The 16,845-nt window shown below is 43.5% G+C and overlaps 1 protein-coding gene across 19 annotated transcripts in view; it reads right to left on the bottom strand.

Annotated features, from left to right (window-relative positions):
• Nucleotides 1-16,845, bottom strand: part of CADPS2 (calcium dependent secretion activator 2) — a 315,634-nt gene that overhangs the window by 153,745 nt on the left and 145,044 nt on the right. For all 19 annotated transcript variants that reach the window (XM_064142033.1, XM_064142028.1, XM_064142027.1 and 16 more), the window contains exon 7: nucleotides 12,325-12,436. In XM_064142033.1, the coding sequence (XP_063998103.1) occupies nucleotides 12,325-12,436 (112 nt within the window). The remainder of the gene's footprint in view (nucleotides 1-12,324; nucleotides 12,437-16,845) is intronic.

Here is a 16,845-nt window from a genome sequence, read left to right as displayed (position 1 = left end):
GCTCTATTTACTGAACCTCTACTATTTACCAACCAGGTAGCTTGTGCTAAATGTTTGTCCCAGTTTTTCAGAGTTCCACCCCCCATGGCTTTGAGGGTGGTTTTCAGCAAACCGTTGTAGCGCTCAATCTTCCCTGAAGCTGGTGCATAGTAGGGTATGTGATAGATCCATTCAATACCATGCTCTTTGGCCCAGTTTTTCACAAGATTGTTCTTGAAATGAGTACCATTGTCTGACTCAATTCTCTCTGGAGTTCCATGTCTCCACAAGATTTGTCTCTCCAAACCAACAATGGTGTTACGTGCAGTAGCATGTGGAACTGGATAGGTTTCCAACCATCCAGTGCTGGCTTCTACCATCGTTAGCACATACTGCTTGCCAGAACGAGATCGAGGTAAAGTGATGTAGTCAATCTGCCAGGCTTCACCATACTTGTACTTTGACCATTTCTCACCATACCATAAGGGCTTAATTCGCTTAGCCTGCTTAATAGCAGCACAAATGTCACAGTCATAGATGACTTGGGTGATAGCGTCCATGGACAAGTCAATTGACCTATCACGAGCCCATCGGTATGTTCCATCTCTGCCTTGATGTCCAGATGAGTCATGGGCCCACCGAGCTAAGAACAACTCACCTCGATGTTTCCAATCAAGGTCAATGTCAAGTTCAGAGTTGGTATCAGCTTGAGCAATCTTAGCAGCTTGATCTGCCTTCTGGTTGTGGTGATGTTCCTCATTGGCTCTGCTCTTAGGCATGTGTGCATCTACGTGCCGCACCTTCACTGGAGTTTTCTCCAGCCGTGCATCAATGTCCTGCCATAGATCAGCACACCAAATAGGCTTTCCTTTCCTCTGCCAACCATTCTTCTTCCAGTCCTTTAGCCAACCCCATAGAGCATTGGCTACCATCCACGAGTCGGTGTAGAGGTAAAGGATAGGCCAATTCTCACGTTCAGCCACATCAAGAGCAAGTTGAACAGCTTTTACCTCAGCGAACTGACTGGATTCTCCTTCTCCATCTTTCGTTTCGGTAACTCTCCTGGTTGGACTCCAAACCGCTGACTTCCATCTTCGCTTGTTCCCAACAAGACGACAGGAACCATCTGTGAACAAAGCATAGTTCTTTTCCTGATCAGAGAGATCACCATAGGGAGGAGCTTCCTCAGCACGAGTTATTTTCTCCTCTGGAGGTTTGGGACAGTCTGTGCCTTCCGGCCAGTTGGTGATCACCTCCACCAGACCAGGTCGGTCAAGATTACCCATTTGTGCTCGTTGGGTTATCAAAGCCATCCATTTAGACCAGGTTGCATCTGTGGCATGATGTGGTGATGAACCTTTGCCCTTGAACATCCAGTTAAGAACTGGCAGTCTAGGAGCTAAAAGCAATTGTGACTCAGTTCCAATCACTTCAGAAGCTGCTTTCACTCCCTCATAGGCTGCTAGTATCTCTTTCTCAGTTGCAGTATAATTTGTCTCTGAACCTCTGTAACAACGTCCCCAGAAACCAAGTGGACGACCACGTGTCTCATTTGGAGCTCTCTGCCAAAGACTCCAAGTTGGACCATTGTCACTGGCAGCCGTGTACAGAATGTTTTTAATGTCCGGACCAGATCTCACAGGTCCCAGGCCCACTGCATGGACTACTTCTCGCTTGATCTGATCAAAGGCTGCTTGCTGTTCAGGTCCCCACTCGAAATTATTTCTCTTACGAGTCACATCATGCAGAGGTTTGACAATCTGACTGAAACCAGGAATGTGTAGTCTCCAAAATCCCACCACACCAAGGAAAGAAAGTGTGTCCTTCTTACTGGTGGGAACTGCCATGGTAGAGACTTTGTTGATCACATCCTGAGGAATGTAACGGCGACCATCCTGCCACCGCACCCCTAGAAACTGAATTTCCCTGGCAGGTCCTTTGACCTTGTCTCTCTTAATGGCAAAACCTGCTTGCAACAGAATGTCAATGATTTTGTTACCTTTCTCGAAGACTTCCTCAGCAGTTTGGCCCCACACAATGATGTCGTCGATGTACTGGATGTGCTCTGGAGCTTTACCTTTCTCCAGTGCATTGTGGATGACTGAGTGACAGATGGTTGAGCTGTGTTTCCACCCCTGAGGCAAACGATTGAACTGGTACTGGATTCCTCTCCAGGTGAATGCAAACTGAGGCCTGCACTCCTTTGCTATGGGAATAGAGAAGAAAGCATTAGCAATGTCTATAGTTGCATACCATTTAGCTTCCTTCGATTCCAGCTCGCACTGGAGTTCCAGCATGTCCGGCACAGCTGCACTCATGGGTGGCGTCACCTCATTGAGGGCACGAAAGTCAACTGTCAGTCTCCAGTCGCCTGTAGGTTTACGCACAGGCCAGATGGGACTGTTGAAAGGTGAATGAGCTTTCTCGATGACAGCCTGACTCTCCAATTGACGAATCAGCTGATGAATGGGCAACAAAGAGTCACGGTTAGTTCTGTACTGCCTATGATGAACAGTTTGAGTTGCAATTGGCACTTCCAGGTCCTCTATGTCATGATGTCCCACAACTGCAGATTCATCAGAAAGTTCAGGTCTAATGGACAATTTCAATTCATCATCCTCAATCTCTACAGATGCTATTCCAAAAGCCCATTTGTGACCCTTAGGATCTTTGAAACAACCTTGTCTCAAAAAGTCAATTCCCAAAATGCAAGGTGCATCAGGACCAGTTACAATAGTATGTGTCTTCCACTCTTTACCAGTTAAACTGATCTCAGCCTGTACCTTAGTTAACTCTTGAGATCCACCAGTGATTCCAAAAATAGATATGGACTCTGTCCCTTTGCAATTTGATGGCAATAAAGTACACTGAGCACCTGTGTCAACTAAAGCCCTGTATTTCCGAACTCTTGAACTGCCAGGCCACCTAATGAATACATTCCAATAGATTCGGTTCTCTCCACTATCCCTTTCCTCCTCCTGGCTGGAGGCAGGGCACCCCTAATGCTGAACATGGCATGTAGGGTGTACACAATGATTGGTGGTGTTGCGAGAGGAACTGCAACTGTTGGAACAATTGCAGTTGCTCTCGAGAGCTGAAGAAGTGACAGCTACTTTCCTGGCATTACTGCCTCTGTTTCTGCCACTCTGCAGATCCCTGACCCTCTTTGAAAGAGCTGAAGTAGGTTTACCATCCCATTTGTTCATGTTCTCCCCATATGTGTCACGCAGAAGTATCCACAGTGACACACGTGATTGCTGCTGTCTGGGTGGAATTTGTCTCCTCCTGGGCTGGAATTGCCTTGCAGGAGGTGGGCGTCTGTTCCTGACTGCAGAAACATGCACCCATTCAGATGATGCAGGAATGGTATCTTTTACCAGATTGGTAATGTTTTTAAGATCCTCCTTCAGTTCTTTCATACTCTCTTTGATGCCATCCCTTATCTCTGTACCTAGAGTTTTTATGGCAGAGACTAAACCAGAATGTGACAAGCTGTCCTCAATCTGCCTGAGCTGATCAGTGAATTCACCAACAGTGAAAGACCTTCCATTATCACTCCTTGCTAGAAACTTACTGGCCAAGATGTTAGCATAGGATGAAGGAGCAAGCTTAATCAGCTTCTTCATGAGACCTGTTCCCAAAGGAATATCATCAGGCTCATGAGTACCATGATCTCCATAAAGCACTTCCTTCACAGCAAACTCCTTCAGAAGCTTAATTCCCTGCTCAACGGTGTTCCACTTCTTGGCAGCCCATGGCAAATCATCTCGGGAAGGATATCTCATAGCCACAGCCAACAAAAGGCGTGTCCACAAGCTAACCCTACCAAGAGGACTTGCTAGGTGTTTGTCCACTCCACTCTCCTTAGTGAGTGGTCCCAGCTGCTTGGCAGACTTGTCTCCTACCTGCAGAGCATTAGCACCAATGCCACGGCATCTCACTAGCCAGCTTAAGATTGGCTCACCTGATTCCCTTGTGTATTCCTTCCTAACTTCCCTGACCTCTCTGAGTGGATCCTTGGAGCCTTGGATGTCATCTTCCTCCTCTTCTTCCTGTTGTTGATCTGGTGGTGCCGGGCCTAACACAATCTTCCTCATAGCATTCCTAAACTCATTGGAACCATCCTCTCTCCTGGCAGCTAACCTCACAGCACTCCTCTCACTTGAGTATTGTTGTCTCAGCACATCTACAAGGTCTCGTAGACTAACTGCCTCCTCTTCCTCCTCTTGCTGCTGATCACCAGAGGTCCCCTGTCTTACATCCTCCTGCGAACCACTCTTTGTCTTAGCTTTTGCCTTAGCAGGTGCCAGAAGGGCCTGAGCAGCAACAGACTTGGATGTGTCTGCTGGAGGATTTGAATCTTTAGGAGTCTGACTTGGAGGGTTTGAATCCTTAGGAGTCTGACCTGGAGCTTGTGAGTTCAGATCTGCCTTGCTTTTAACAGGAGGATTTTGGTTCTGGTCTGCTGGCTGGGGGTTTGAATTGGCTGAGCTGGTGTCATTAGGATTTGGACTGACTGGGCTAGTGTTACCAGCATTAGCATTAGCATTAGTGGGATTATTTGCCTGTCCTGCTGGGATGCCTGCCAACCCTGAGGTGTTATCATTTTTGCTGGGAACATTCTGATTTTGGGTACCTGCCTGTCCTCCTGAGGCTCCTGCTGAACTCTGTGTGACTTGTTTTGGTTATCCTTATCATTGTTTACGTTATTGGCGGGAACATTGGCTGTGTTCCCAGCACTTGGAGAAGGAGGGGCAGAGGCTGGCAAGGGGGAAGCCGACAACTGTGTTCCCTTGTTTTGCTGTGAAAGAGACTGCTTCTGAGACACAGAATTTTTCCTAACTCTTACAGAAGCTGGTTTTGAATTTTTCACCAATAATGCCAAAATTAATATGAATATTAAAATCATAAGAGCCAGATTACTGCAGACCAAACCCGTGACAATCTCTTTTCTGTAAAAATCCTTGCATGGACTTGGCATTTCAGTTTGGGGCTGGATGACCCTCATGAGAGCAGTAGATAAAGCAGCATTTTGACTGATTGTAACATTATTGACAAAAACTCTTGTAATATCACTAGTAATATTCTCAGTGACACTAAAACCAGCATAACCAAGAATGAAATCACCCCAGCTCCAGAACATGTTTGAAACCTTAGCTTTAGCCTTCTTAAAAACTACATGAAGCAAGAAATAACCAATTTGATCTTTGATCCAATTGTACACAAAAAACCAGAAAACAGGCCACACAGCAATCCCCACCAAGTACAATAGCTGCTTGATTAGCTTCATCTTAATTCCCAGAGCTAATTTCCACTCACTGAAATCTCTAGCCCCACGTTGGGCGCCAATAAAAAATGTGATGGTTTGGGGGTTACCCCGCCCCCCCACACTTTTGAGTTTGCCCCAGCTAACTCAGACGGCCTCTGGGAATATAGATGAAGCAATTTATTTACAGCTAGCAGAATTTACAAGCAGCTATTTACAATATATACAGTTATATACAATTATATACAGAAATATACAAAGGATAAACAATACAAAAGCACAACTCCCCTCCCAGAAACCTGAGTCCCCAGGAGGGGCTCTCAAACCACCCCAACACCTCCCCCCGGCCCTCTCAACCTTACCCCAGTTCTCAGGAAGAAGAGAGGTGCAGCCAAGAGGTTAGGGAGCAAGGTTAGTAGGAGCAGGGTTAATGAGATGTGACCAGGTCTAAGGCAAAAGCAAGAGTGAGAAACAAAAATGGAGAATAAGACTTTCTTCTTCCCAGAGTTCTCAGCGTGACTGTGAGAGAAGTAGACACAATTGTTTTTCATTTCACTGCCCGTTATCTAGTTCTGTTACCAAAACATTCCAGCTTGCTTCAAACTAGCACACTGAAGTATTGTGGAGCTTTCTCATGCACTTTCTCTTGCCTCCCAGCTTTAAACAATGAGAGCTAAAAACTTTGTCATCAAACTTTTTATCATTACACACAATGATGTGTACAGAGATGCACATAAGACATTTGAAAGGCATTATCTTCACAATAAACTTCATACTGGTATTGCCCTTAAGAGCAATGCTAACCAGTGTGTATTGGTTAGCATTGCCATCAGGTGGCACAAACTTTAAGCTTCCACAGAATCACTGGAACCAAAACACTTGAAGAGATGTCCCTTGATATAGGGAAAGTAAAAATTTGCTAAAATTTGTTATTAAAAGCATTCTTGCTGCCATGGCACACTGCAGTACAGTGTCATTGCCACTGTCCATGGAGAAAACTCCTAGGCTATTCTGTGTCAGAGTCCCTTTCAGCACTGCTGATATTCTACAATCTATTAAAAAAAAAAAGGTATTAATTTATAGGTCTCCTCTGAGGGATATAAAACTCAGTAGAGCAGACATTTCAGAGTTATGTTAATTACTCTTATTTTTTTAATATCTGAGAATATCACCATAGTCTATTATTCGGCAGTAGCACAGTGAATCACGGTTAGTCTAGGACTGTGTCTGTAATAAGTAAACTAACAGGTAAACTGCCTTAAAAAGTATAATGAACTATTAATGACCAGAGTAGTGCACACCAAAGATAGCTGCTATGCATTGTGTTGCTTCAGCTGATTGAAAGCAAATTAATAGTATTAGAACAGTGTGGGTTGAGATAATTCATTAAATTCAACTATCTTGCAATCATTAAAAATACTTGACCATGTGGTCCAATTATATCTAATATTACTTTTCCTCAGACAACACTGTGACTGAAAAAACAGTAAGTTCACTTCATGACTTTCATAATTTGGATGTAAAATAAACACAGAAATCTTAAATATTATAGAGTGTACATTTATGGATCAGTGCAAGATGTGGGCTTAAAATACAAAGAGTTGAAAGATACAAAGCTAATATCATTCAATGACTTAACTAACCATCATTTATTGTGTTTCAATTGCAGATTTAAGTCTGCAGCTGTATCACCAGAGAAGTTATTTGAAGTATGACTGAGTCAAACAATCTAGCCAAGCAACTATTAACTCTCCTTTACCTTTGGTACATTGATAATATCTTCTTTAAAAGGTATGAAATGAAAGTTTAGTCACTCAAAACATTCTGAAAACTTGAACAAATCAAACTTGGGACAATTTAGCTTTCTGAGAGCAGGTAACAAGAGAGAAGGTTCAGAGGCAACAGTGATTGCAGAAATATTTTCTATTGGTATTCCCATGTTTAGATAGAAACAGTTGTACTATTGTCAAAAGGAAATGCAGCTTTTAAAAAGGACCAGTGAAGCTACAAGGCAAGCAGAGCTAACTTGTGTCCTCCCATCCCAGCTGGTTTCCCTTCCACACCCTCTACTTCTACCCAAGGCCATGATGTTCATTCAAGAGCTGCGCCCAAGTGCTGAAGTCACTCATTCTATTGTCCAAGTATTTGAAATGAGGTAGATTTTAACAAGTTAGAGTGGTCTAAGACACATTTTAAGATCTCAAACTTGGACACCAGACCCTGGTAATCATGACAACGGTAAGCAGGCTGTGCTACTTTTTGGCTCACTGTCACAAGCGAAAAAATGAAGTGAAAAAGATCTGCAGCTGCTTCTTGAAGCCCTGGCTCAGAGGCAGATGAAGTTTAACAGAAACTCCTTCTCTCACCTTCAGTACAGTTCACGCCATGAGACCTTAAAGAAATACAGATACAGCATATCAATAGCCCCATAACACAGCCTAGGCCATCTTCAAAAAGCAGACCAAACCTTTAACCTGTCCCCATCCCCAAGGAGATGATGCCTGGGGCTGCCCTAGTATCCCCTATCCTGCTCTGCCCCCTGTCTCTCCAGGTAGCCTATGCTGCTTCTGGCACTCACTTTCCCTTGTTTCTACAAACTGTATAGTTTGCAACAGGAAAGCCAAAAGCTTTTATGAGACAAAAGAAGTTCCCTGACATGGTCGTTCAGAGCACAAATGGTGTCACAAATGACTGGGTTTTGCCATTGACCAAGCCTACATTTTATCCTTTTTAGCTAGGATGAAAATTTTTAGCCCAAACACTTATGGTCTAAGTCACAAGCAATTGAGACATGAATTTTGTGTCTTTAACCAAAAGCAACATTGCAAGCACTGTTCAGAGTACATACACTCATGGTTATACAAGAAATGTCATGATGAACTGGAGAAACCAAATTCTCTAACTTCTGTGCTCTACTGGAGATACATCCAATTCAATTTTTCCATATTAAAAATTGAAAACCAGCAAGTATCTGACACACAAAATCATGTGCTCCTTCAATTGCACTTGGTGAAGCTTTCATCATGCAACAGAACTAATTCATTCTGTGGATGGCTTTTTCTCGCATGTTTCAAAATGTAGTGATTCAAAAAGATACCAGTGCAAGCAGAGAGGACAGGCAAATCATACATTATAAAATAAGCACCCATTATTATTTGGCACATACACATTTATGCTGCTGGTTATTGTCTGAGCAAAATTTCCTAGCTAAATCCACTCTGCTTAATTCATTTTAAAATAGTGTTATAGACCAAAATTGTTGAAGCTGCTTTAAGATAGGAAAAAAGGTAGAAATGGTTAAAGGAGATGACTTGCTTGAAAGTGATTCTCTTAGGAAAGTTCTCAACCATCAAACCCTTTAAAAATGGGTTAATAAGAGCCTGATCACCAAGGGCACTTGTAAGTATTCTTTATGAACTCCATAATCTCACCTACTATGATCTCTTGCTTTTCAGCTACAATAATATTACAGCTGAAAAACTTAGACAAGGCTGTTTAAAAGATGTGTAAAAAAGAAACAAAAAACAGGCAGAAAAACAACTGAGCAAAAGCACAGTAACAAAGCTTTCTAAAGTAGTGCTGCGGACAAGGAATCAGGAAGATTTAGCATTTTACACAATCAATGGACCTCTGCTGATACTGCCAGATGAACATTCTCCTTGTATTTCAGCAAATGATAAAAGTTGCCTTTAAGTCCTTCCTAAAGAGCTCCTCCCCCAAATCTAAAAGAGAGTATGCCTGAATGAAAAATCTCAAGAATTTCTGATGAGAGGTGTTCTCAGAGCAGCTAGTGAGAAAATCCCCATTAGGTGGGAACAATAATGCTCCTCCAGACACAGCACCTTGCTGCAAGAGCAAAACGGGGAATGGAAGCAATCTTGTAATTTTCCAAATTTAAAAATTAGACAGAAAAAATCAGGAAAAAAATACCTCCAAAACCACAGTCATTTCAAATGTGATGGAGAAACACATTCCCCATGATGACAGGTTTTAAATTAACATACTCACAGTATGAAATTGTCTCTGCTTAGTGGTCTCTTCAAATGCAGCACTGAAGATAAACAACATGCCCAGTGCACTGAGCACTCAGAAATTAGGCAATCATGTGAGTATGGGTACCCAGCCAGCACAGCTATTTTATAATGTCTTCAACTCAAACACAGCGTAATAGCACCAAAGCAAATAACCGTAAGCACGCAGTAATTATTGCTGGCTGCAGCTGACTGTGACAAGCAGCCTGTGAGACAATAGCTCCCTTTTAATTGAATAGTCAGAGCGACGAGGCTGAAATACTCTTACACTTTAAAAGTACCAGCAACCAAACACTACCTGCTGTTCCCACACTGCATTCACATGTGTGCTAAGCAAGCACAATGGTTGTCACTTTGAATTAGTAGTTTTAAACATCTTTGTATACAAAGTACTGAATAAGGAAAAGAGGTGTCAGATCTCCAAGCTTCAGAAACCACCAGGCTGATTTTTCAGAATGACTGACTCCAAACTCTGAAGGCTTCTTCACACTGCCTCAGTTGTTGCATGTACAAAGCTGAAAATGAAGACACTGACAACAAAACAAGGCTTTGAAAGCCATGAGTATACATGGGATCTTAAAATTATTTTGTAAAGATTCTGTCAAATATTTTCCCAATCTCCCCTGAACATATCAACCACTCTTCTCAAATACTCTGATTGAACCACAGAGGTAAACTGGAAGATACTCTCTTCTCCCAAGTTCAGTATCTACCATCACCAGCTTGAAGGTGGATACTGCAAGACCTGGTAAGGAGGACAGACGTCCAAACATGCTGATGCACAGCCAACACGACTTTTTTCATGCACTGTATAGGAACATTGTGGGAAGTTTACCTTTTACTGATTTGTGTTTGCAGAAGGTACTTTTTGGTCAAGGATAGAGTCTGGACATTTTTGGCAAATCAGGAATGGATTATAAAATGTAAAATTAGTATCCAAGCAACTCTCAGGCATGTCTTGTTTCACCTAATCTCAGTACGAGCTTTAACATTTGGGGAAGAGTTATTGTCTTTGTTCTTTGTGACAAAGGGTGGGGGGAAACGGCAAGAACTGGTGATTTTAATAGCCTAATACTGATACAGACTGCCCAAACCTGGAGGATCTGATAGGAGTAAGCAGTCTCTGCCAAAAAGCAACAGGCATGTAAGGACTGGCAATAGAAACAGAAGATTCTTCTTCCCTCACTCAATTTTTATGTATCTTGCCTTGTGTGTGTGATAGCTGGGTAAGTCTCTATCCAACCACATGCCAGTGAGCTCAGCCCCACCTGCTTCTATTCTCTCACTCTCCCCTCACCATTGTAAGAGGGAAGAGTTGGTATGTGTTTGATCAGAAGTCACAACACGCTGATACTCACTAGGTTACATACTTGCAAGTATGTGCATGAGCAGTAAGGGAAAGATGGTATGTAACAGATTCCAAAATAAAGGTGGAGCTTCATCTTTGTTCGGCCTTCTGGGACATCCTGGCCATATGTCACAGAATTCTGAACCCATAAATACAGAGAGCCAAGGTAGCTGGTTTGGACACCTACCTTAAGAGGATGAGTGCCTGCCAGCTCTGCAATCTATGCATCTCAGGATTTTTATTGGTCAGTTGGATAAGGCGAGTATAACCTGCTCTTTGATCAACTGAGTTACTCGGAATTCTTTGTCATATACCTTTCTCTCTATGATTTTAGTATTTGAGCGATAACCATTGTAGTTTCCAGTACACCCTTCTCTCTGATTCTAGTATTTGAGCTATAATAAAGCGTTGAAACTGTACCCAGAGTGGGGTACCCATGTGTGCATATATTCCCTGGTCCCCAAAGAACCCACTGGAACAACCACTCCCAATGAAGAAAGAAAAGTTATGACATTCTTTAAACTGGCTTGGCTAGCTCACAAATACAGATATTGGAGAAAGTAGCTAAGAGTGGGAAGGGAGAGGAGGTAGGGAGAAAACCAGAAAATAAACCTTTCAGGACCACCAGGATACAGGGAAGGTAAAAGCTATATTCAATATTTAACATTTGAAATGTTTCCGTTGTTTAAAATGATTTAAAATCTTTCAACTTCCCATTCTAGAAATTCAGACAAGCTGCATGGTAAGACAGCAAAACAAGCTTATACCTGAACTTTGGCTATTTAAGGTTGCAGAGTAAGAGGATCCTGATAGCATTTGTAATTCTTAGCCCTTTTATTCAGTTGTTGTTTCTTTTCTCCTCTCTTTGGCAATTACTATGTTGGCTGCTTTGCATGAAGGTCCCTCCTCCACCGCCCTGCACTTTCTCATTGACTGTCCTTCTGCTTCTTTGAGAGGACTGAGCAAGCATAGAGAGAAACTGCATTTAATTTGCACTTCTCTCCAGTGTCTTTTTTCATTCTTTTGAATCCAGATATTACTGACTGCTCTACTCATCTGCACACCTGTGGCTCCTCTGTATCTGTCTGGGTCCTGTCAGTGCATTAATCCTATTGGAAACCTTTGCTACGCCTATCTCACGTTCGTATTGGAAGCCTCTTACAGGAATGTGAGAGAAGGCATGAAAAAGCAATACTAGGAACACAATCCTGACCTTAACAAGTGATCCACTGCATGGGAGAATCTGTCTTTCTGCAGCTGTCTGCAGTTAAAGGACATGAAGCAGGAAGGAGCCCTGCTTTTCCCAACTAGAGGTGGTTTCTTGACAGTGAAACAGCCATGTCTCTGCAGAACTGAGCATTAAAAAGTGAGTTCTCCTTCACTTGTTACATGTCAGAGGGGAGAATTTCAGCAGAAAGTGGGGTGCAACATTTCTACACCCTCTCAGCCTTGATGATACTACCCTCCTCTTTTTATGATACTTTCTACCATCTAGAACCTAACTTTAGCCTAGAAGCATAAATGATCCTGTGAGGATAAAGTCATCTAAAAAGGGAAGAAAACTTCACAGAGGACAAGCAGCTGCAGCAAAGCAGGTGCTGAACCAAATATCTTATACCATTTCACAACACATTTTATCCATACTTCTATTTCTAAGCATTACTTCTCATATATTGTTTGTTTTGACATATAATACTCACTCTTCCCAGTTCTTTATCTTCAAGTGCCAGCACTCCAGTGCTTTCTGTAAAGAGTTTTACTTTGACAACAGGCCGAGGGTGGGTAGTGGTGAAATCTCCTTGAGTTCCCCATCTGCAAAAAATAAAAGATGATGATTAACTTAATTTCAAAACTTTTCTGGGGAGAGGGCAAGTACATTTTTGATTTTCCAAGATTAAATATCTACATGGAGAAACTGGGTTTTTTTTCTCTGTAATACAACAAACCAGAATTTTTCTGTATGAATTTTGTCACCCAAAAAAACTCAACCATAAATCTGTAAATGGCAAAATCCACAGAACTGAAATCATATCCTCCTAGGGAAAAACAAAATTTGGCCAGAAAGAAAAAAAAAAAAGAAAGAAAGGAAAAAACAGTTTTCTTCTATGAAATAAACTATGTTATATTGTACATAAAATTCAAGTTAATTCAGTAAAGAAACATGTCTCAATTTCTAAAAGACAATTTATATGCATAACTGGGGCCGTTTGAGCTGATCCTCTAGCTCAGACATAGGGGAGAGATGAACATTCCAGGGATAGGCCACATAAATGGCAACAATAGATAAATTAATATCATTTCATTGGAGCATCAAGAACTTAATGTCTAGAAGCACAGTTTGTTCTGCCCCTTCTCCCGCTGGCTTCGGCTGCTTCAGCTTTGCCTATCTTCCCCGGCTGCTGTTTTGGCTACTGCTGCTTCTGCTGCTTCGCCGCCGCTTGACCCCTCCCCCATCTCCCTTAAGGTTATTGTATTGGTTTTTTCCCTTCCTTCCTTCTCTAGTTATTATCTCTCTTTACATTGTTATACTATAAGAAAACACAATTTCATCTTTCCCTGACTTTTAAAAAGAAGGGTTTTGTGTTGTGCTGAGTCCACTTCTCCCTGGGGGGAACCTCCCCCAACCCGGGACAATAACTTTAGGAAACCAAACTATGCAAAAAGACTTGACCAGAGAAAATTTTATATCAGAAGATATAACATTGTATAAACATGTAGGAAAAATGTAAACAGAAAAATAGAGGAAGAAAAGCCATTTATCAGAGCGGCTGTAACTCTGCAAGATAATTATCAGTACAAGCCCTCATCGTTTCAGAGAATCTGAATTAGAGAGACAAACCTCTGGTTGTAAATCCTTGTCCCAGGTTGAGGCTGTAGGGTTGAGGTTTTTTTTTTTTCTGGGGACTAGAAGATTGTCATTCAATGCCATAATTCTGCTATCTCTTTACAGACTCACAGCAAGGCCAGTTTGTTCTCCTTGCCTCCTCCTCCTGCCTGTGTGGCTGAAGCCAATTTATCGGGAAGAACATGTAAGTAGTAGGCCTCTTGGAGAGGGACTGGAGCACTGGGGGATGTAGATTTAGGTTTTTTGGGATGGGGAAAACTTCAAGGGGGTTTGTCATGATAATTGCATTGCAATGTCTATTGCTGAGTTTCTCTCTCTCTAAAAAGAAGTATTTTCTCTCCAATTTGATTTAATTTCTGCCGGCTCTCTTTAAAAACCCACGACAGAATAACTGGTGGCCTGTAAGGGGAACAAGATGGTTGGTTTTGCATGGACTGAATTGGTGAAAAATACAGAATTAAAGCTTAGGGGAAATGGTGCCTCTTAGTGAAACTGGCATGGAGAGTTGGAAGGCTTGGAGAAGTGGCGGAGTGGGGAGAGAGAAGCGGCAAGAAGCGAGTTGAAAGGTCTGAGGTGGCTGAAGCTGATATGGGACCCCCGCCCCTGAAGCGGCCACGGCTCTCGCTGACCCACAGCATGGTGCCGAACGGCCCTGCACGGGGCGAGATGGAGGGGTAGGGTAGAGTGGAGCAGGCAAACCCCTGCGTGTTTTCCCCTCCTGATGGGAATCCACGGGCGGTGGAAACGTGGGCGGCTCCAGCCATGCCAGCAGCTGCCTCTGGTCCGGTAGCTCCGACCCCGGACAGCGATTCAAAGATGGCGCCAGGCGGAAGCAGCGCAGTCCCCCTTGGCGGGCTGATGGCCGTGGCGGCCACCCTCTTGCTGGGCGCAGCCGCTCCCAATTCAGGGGATGAGCTGGCGGCTCCAGAAGAAACGACTGAGCCTCCGTACCCCTTTTGTCCCAGCACAGGCAGCGTGTACGGGCAGGCTGAGGCTGTACACGGCGAGCCTGCATTTGGATTGCGTCCTGTCGGAGAACATGCGGAGAGCGGCGATTGGGGATCTCCATCCCCCGCTGCGACTCAGCCTTAACTTTACAGTGGCGGCACTGGCGGTACCGAGCGTGGGAGGGAGAGGGGGTTTGCCCCGCTTCCCGAGCACACTGCCTGGTTCTGCACAGAGCAGCCAGCCAGGACTAGCGGCAGCCCTGGAGCCGAGCTCAAGCGGCAGGGCGAGCCGCAAGGGTGCCCTGAGCGTAGCGTCTCCTCTGGCCGGTGAGGCAGCGGTGAGGGTGGACGCCTCTGGTCAGGCAGTGGTTGCTGTGAACGGCACTCATCCCGTTTTCTTCCCAAGTCTGCCACCTGCTCCTCGTCCACCACCAGAACCTCCTCTTTTCCATCTGTCTGTTGAGAAGGTGGTGGGAGAGGTGCTGGGAAAGGTTAAATAAAACTTGAAACGATTTTGTTTAGACTGGGGAAGGAAGATAAGGGCAGGGACTGGCGGTGGGGCAGGTTCACTTCTGGTTGTGCAGCTAGCGCAGAGGAGCTGCAGGACGGTACCTCAGGGGTGGTGGATGGCCTGGTACAAGAGACAAGTGGAAGCATGGAACTCGTAGGTACTGGAACTCATCTGTGACAGCGAGGTGGAATTCATCTGTGCTGAAGGGATCTTCACTCCTGCATGCATGAGAAGCAAACTGGAGCAACAGCTTGAAGAGAGGAAGTGAACTGGACTTAGTTGTCCCATTTGACTGCCCCAGGGGTGGAGATGCCATTTGAGACGACTGTGGACTGAGCCAGATGGTGCTGAGAGGGATTCTACAACGAGGAATTGAGACTTTGCAGTGGGTGGCTGCTTGGATGCACGGACTGCAGAGTTAAGTGAGAATGGACTGGGACTGTCCATTATTTGATGCTGAGTGCTGCTGAGCACAATGCAGATGGAAACAGAGTTCCTTTGTTTGTGAAAAGGATTTGTTGGGAGAATTGTATGGGCGTTTTCTGCCTTTGGGTGGGGATACAACCTGTCCAAGGGGTGGTTATCTCCTGGTGGGGGAAGTCCACCACATGTATGTTTGGGCAATGCAGGAAGGTGGTAAGATCAAGTGTGTTCTGCAAAGAAGTTTTGATGTGGACTAAGGGGCTTTGAGTATGTACAAGTTGTTACTGAGTTTCTTTCAGATAGTTGATGTCATCTGAGAAGTCCCATTCGATGAGAAGAGTTGTGTCCAGGATCTGGGCGACAGATGGGGTTGAAAAAAAGCACTGGAAAGATGCAGGATTTAGATGGCACTGTTCACTATATAGAGAATCTGTTTCTAGTTAGATGAGAGTGCGATGAGCAGGAATTATGGGATTGAATATAGGGGTGGAATGTCCCAGGTTGAGGCTGTAGGGAAGTTAAATGAATTGGATTGCAACTTTGTCTGACAAGCTATTCCATTTTGCTAAACAATTGCATGATACTCATTGCATTGATGATACTGATTCAGATTATCCTATTAGGCACAAACAAAAAGTGCAACTCCACTTTATCTTATTTTTTTTTCCCACTACTTGTGACATTACAATCAGCATAAAATAAAGAAATAAGGAAATTAGGTGGTGTTAAGGGTATGCTCTATGAAAGGATGTACTACATGAGCTAAAAGCAGTATTTTCATTTTCACATTTAAGAAAATAGCATGCATGGACTTTCCATTGTTGGAAACATGAGCATACAGTAGTAGTCCTACAGTAAAGGGAACTTAACAGGTGAAAGAAAATCCTCCATCTACTGTGACCTACAGAGTCCAGTACAAAATCTAGAAAGTAAAACACAATCACACCCAAAGACTTTAGGAAAGCAGCAGTTCTGTATAAACCAGTCCTACAGGCGTAGCACCCCTGCTATGAGCCTGGGAAGATGAGAAGCCTCAGCAGCTGAGAAGACAGCACCAGAATTCCCTGCAAGTGTTTGGGTACTGTTGTGGTTTTTAAGAGATAACTGACAGAAATTAAGCTTTCAAATGAAATTGGAGAAAAAATACAGAATTATATTTAGAGAGAAATACAGAGATAGACATTACAGAGCAATTACCACATCCCTGGCAAACTCCCTTGAATTTTCCCCCAACCCAAAAAACCTCAATCTAATATGCCCCATTGCAGGGAGGGATGGGGCACCCATAAGCCTTGTCCAGGGAGCCTGGCAGAAATTGCTGCTTCTCTAATTTAAATACACAGAAAGAAACTGATGTGGAACTCAGTCACCTGTTGTTAGCACTTATGCAGTATTATACATCATCTTTAACATCAGATCTGATCACTATCCTAGATCTTTCTCCCAACTCCTTGTTCCATCTGCAGTAGCAAGTGAAAATCCTGGACTAAATCTT

The sequence above is a fragment of the Pogoniulus pusillus genome, chromosome 4 (genome assembly GCF_015220805.1).
Source record: "Pogoniulus pusillus isolate bPogPus1 chromosome 4, bPogPus1.pri, whole genome shotgun sequence".
NCBI lineage: Eukaryota > Metazoa > Chordata > Aves > Piciformes > Lybiidae > Pogoniulus > Pogoniulus pusillus.
This window is presented reverse-complemented; position numbering and strand designations above follow the sequence as displayed.